This window comes from Charadrius vociferus, unplaced genomic scaffold (assembly GCF_000708025.1).
Source record: "Charadrius vociferus isolate BGI_N301 unplaced genomic scaffold, ASM70802v2 scaffold746, whole genome shotgun sequence".
In the NCBI taxonomy this organism is placed as follows: Eukaryota; Metazoa; Chordata; class Aves; order Charadriiformes; family Charadriidae; genus Charadrius; species Charadrius vociferus.
The window spans coordinates 1-2965 of record NW_009648658.1 but is presented as its reverse complement, the minus strand read 5'-3'; the positions used below and the strand labels follow the sequence as shown (position 1 = coordinate 2965).

Sequence of the window (2965 nt, the reverse complement as noted above, 5' to 3'; positions counted from 1 at the left end):
CCCCCCCAACCCCATCACAGCCGCAGGGATGGATCAATATTGCGGAATATAGACCCAAAACAGACCCAGATTGGGCAATTTCTTCTACGGAGAGAGAAGTTTCCTCTCCGGCTGCACCTGAAGCCGCTCTGGCGCAGAGATGCTTTGGCGCCGGGAGGCAGAACCCCCCCAAAATACCCCAAGAGCCACAACCGCCTTCCACCAGCGCCCGACTGGGAAGGGAATCACAGAAAAAAACAGGGATTTTGGGAAAAAGGGTGGGCGGCGCAGCAGGATGCCCCCATATGGAGAACCATAACCCATATCGTCAAGAAGGGTAAAAAGGAGGACCCGGGGAACTCCAGTCTCACCTCGGTGCCTGGCAAGATCATGGGGCAGATCCTCCTGGAACCTCTGCTGAGGCACATGGAAACTCAGGAGGTGATTGGGAACAGCCAACGTGGCTTCACCAAGGGCAAGTCACGCCGGACAACTTTGGTGGCCTTCTACGAGGGGGTTACAGCGGCAGTGGACAAGGGGAGAGCGACTGATGTCATCTCCCTGGACTCATGCAAAGCATTTGACACCGTCCCACACAATATCCCGGTCTCTAAATTGGAGAGATGTGGATTTGACAGATGGACCACTGGGCGGATAAGGAACTGGCTGGATGGTCGCACTCAAAGAGTTGTGGTCAACGGCTCCATGGTCAAGCGGAGAGCAATGACCAGTGGTGTTCCTCAGGGGTCGGTATGGGGACCGGGGCTGTTCAATGTCTTTGTTGGGGACATGGACAGTGGGATGGAGTGGTCCCACAGTGAGTTTGCCGATGACACCAAGCTGTGTGGGGAGGTGGACACGCTGGAGGGGAGGGATGCCATCCAGAGGGACCTGGGCAGGCTGGAGAGGTGGGCCCGTGCCAACCTCATGAAGGCCAAGTGCAAGGTCCTGCCTGTGGGTCGGGGCAATCCCAAGCGCAACTCCAGGCTGGGTGGGGAAGGGATGGAGAGCAGCGCGGAGGAGAAGGACCTGGGGGTGCTGATTGACGAGAAGCTCAACATGAGCCAGCAATGTGCGCTTGCAGCCCAGAAAGCCGACCATATCCTGGGCTGCATCAGAAGAAGTGTGGCCAGCAGGTCAAGGGAGGTGATTCCTCCCCTCTACTCTGCTCTGGTGAGACCCCACCTGGAGTACTGCGTCCAGCTCTGGAGCCCCCAACGTAGGAAAGACATGGACCTGTTGGAGCGGGTCCAGAGGAGGGCCACAAAGATGATCAGAGGACTGGAGACGGCTTCAAGCTGGAAGAAGGGAGATTTAGATTAAATATTAGGGAGAAATTTTTCCCTGTGCGAGTGGTGAGCCCCTGGGGCAGGTTGCCCCGAGAAGCTGTGGCTGCCCCATCCCTGGAGGTGTTCAAGGCCAGGTTGGACGGGGCTTGGAGCAACCTGGGCTGGGGGGAGGTGGCCCTGCCCAGGGCAGGGGGGTGGAACGAGATGTTCTTTAAGGTCCCTTCCAACCCAAACCAACCCATGATTCTATGATTCAATGGAAAAGCCCAAATCCAGCCAAAAGCCAAGATCCAGCCCAAACCCCGCAGGGTGGGGAGAAGAGGGAGAAAAGAGGGGAAAAACCTGGCGGGGTGGGACAAAGACGGTTTAATGCAGCAGGAACACCCCAACTAACATCAAGATATCTTGGCAACATATAAAACTCTGCGCCATTGACGTCGTTGTCGTACCAAACCCAAAAGGGAAGGAAAGGAACTCCACCAGAGGTGGAAGGAGGACACCCCCCTGCTCGCAAGCCCCCCCAGCCCTCCTCCAGCACCAGCGAGGACCCCACGGCAGCCCCTCTGCCCCCTCCCCTCACTCCCCCTCTGCTTCCCGGTCTTGGGCAGGGCAGAGAGGGACATCCGCTGCGGTGGGAGGCAGGAGAGGAGAGCAGGGGGTGGCTGGAGAAGGGCAGGATCTGCTGGAGGGTGAGAAGGGGGTGGAAGAGGAGGAGAGAGTGGAAGAGGTGCCGCCCCTTAGGTGCAGATGGGTTTTCTCTGTCCCCACACAAAACCACGGGCAGAGGGTTTCGCCGTTGAACGCAGCGGGTGGGAAAGTGAAGATGTGGAGCCCGTTGTCGGCATTGATGAAGGTCACCAGCCCCCGTGTGCAGTCCAGACAGACCCAGATCCTCCTGGGCAGCGAGGACAGGGACAGGACAGTGGGAGGAGAAGTGAGAGACCTGAACTGCTGATACCAATTCTCAACCGCCCAGATCCCTTCTCCAGGGCTCAGGTCCACATACCTCTTCCTCTCTACAGACTCCCTGGCCACACCAAAGGCCCAACGTGACCAACTGCCCGCCTCCACCTCCACCTCCCAGCAATGTCTCCCCTCCCGGAACCCCTCCCGGCCCAGCACGCAGCAGTGAACTGTAAATCTCTCCGGGGTGTCGGTCATGTCCTGCTCTTCACGTTCCCGTCTCACACTTCTCAAATCCTCCGACACGACAAGAGCGGGATGAGCCGTCTTTGTATCCAGGGTCACCACGTCTGCAGGGGACAGGAGGAGCCGGAGCGTCAGGGGAAGATGGCTCCTCATGGCCTCAGTGATTTCACTCAGAGTTGGAACAGTGAGAAAAGGGGGCGAGATACAGCCCAGTGCCTTGGTCGGGGGGTCTGAGCCACCAACACACCCGGGCATGGCAGACCCTCCAGTGCCCAGCCCAGTTATGGCTCACACAAGGGGAAAGGGAGGAGAACCACCCGTAAAATACAATACGACACCCAATTACCTTGATTTTTAGGATGCGGAAACTTTCTCCATCCTAGAAATAGAGACAAGAGCGTGTCACGTCCCATGACTTGTCCCCAGTGACTCTGGGCAGGGGAGGGTGTCCAGCCCTGTGTTGGTGTCCCCCCCTGTGTTGGTGTCCCCGAGCTGCCCACCCGGCCATCACATCATCCCCCGGGGGCTTCCCCGGACCCGGGGGACGC

General features: G+C 58.6%; 1 protein-coding gene across 1 annotated transcript; it reads right to left on the bottom strand.

The window, feature by feature from the left end:
• Nucleotides 1-1844: 1844 nt before the first annotated feature.
• LOC104287730 (butyrophilin subfamily 2 member A2-like) lies at nt 1845-2570 on the bottom strand. The gene has a single exon (XM_009886460.1). The coding sequence runs from the start codon at nt 2568-2570 to the stop codon at nt 1845-1847; it is 726 nt and encodes a 241-aa protein (XP_009884762.1).
• Between the last annotated feature and the right edge of the window lie 395 nt (nt 2571-2965).

Coding starts and splice junctions, on each gene's coding strand:
- LOC104287730 (XM_009886460.1), bottom strand. CDS start 2,570: ATGAGGAGCCATCTTCCCCTGACGCTCCGGCTCCTCCTGTCCCCTGCA.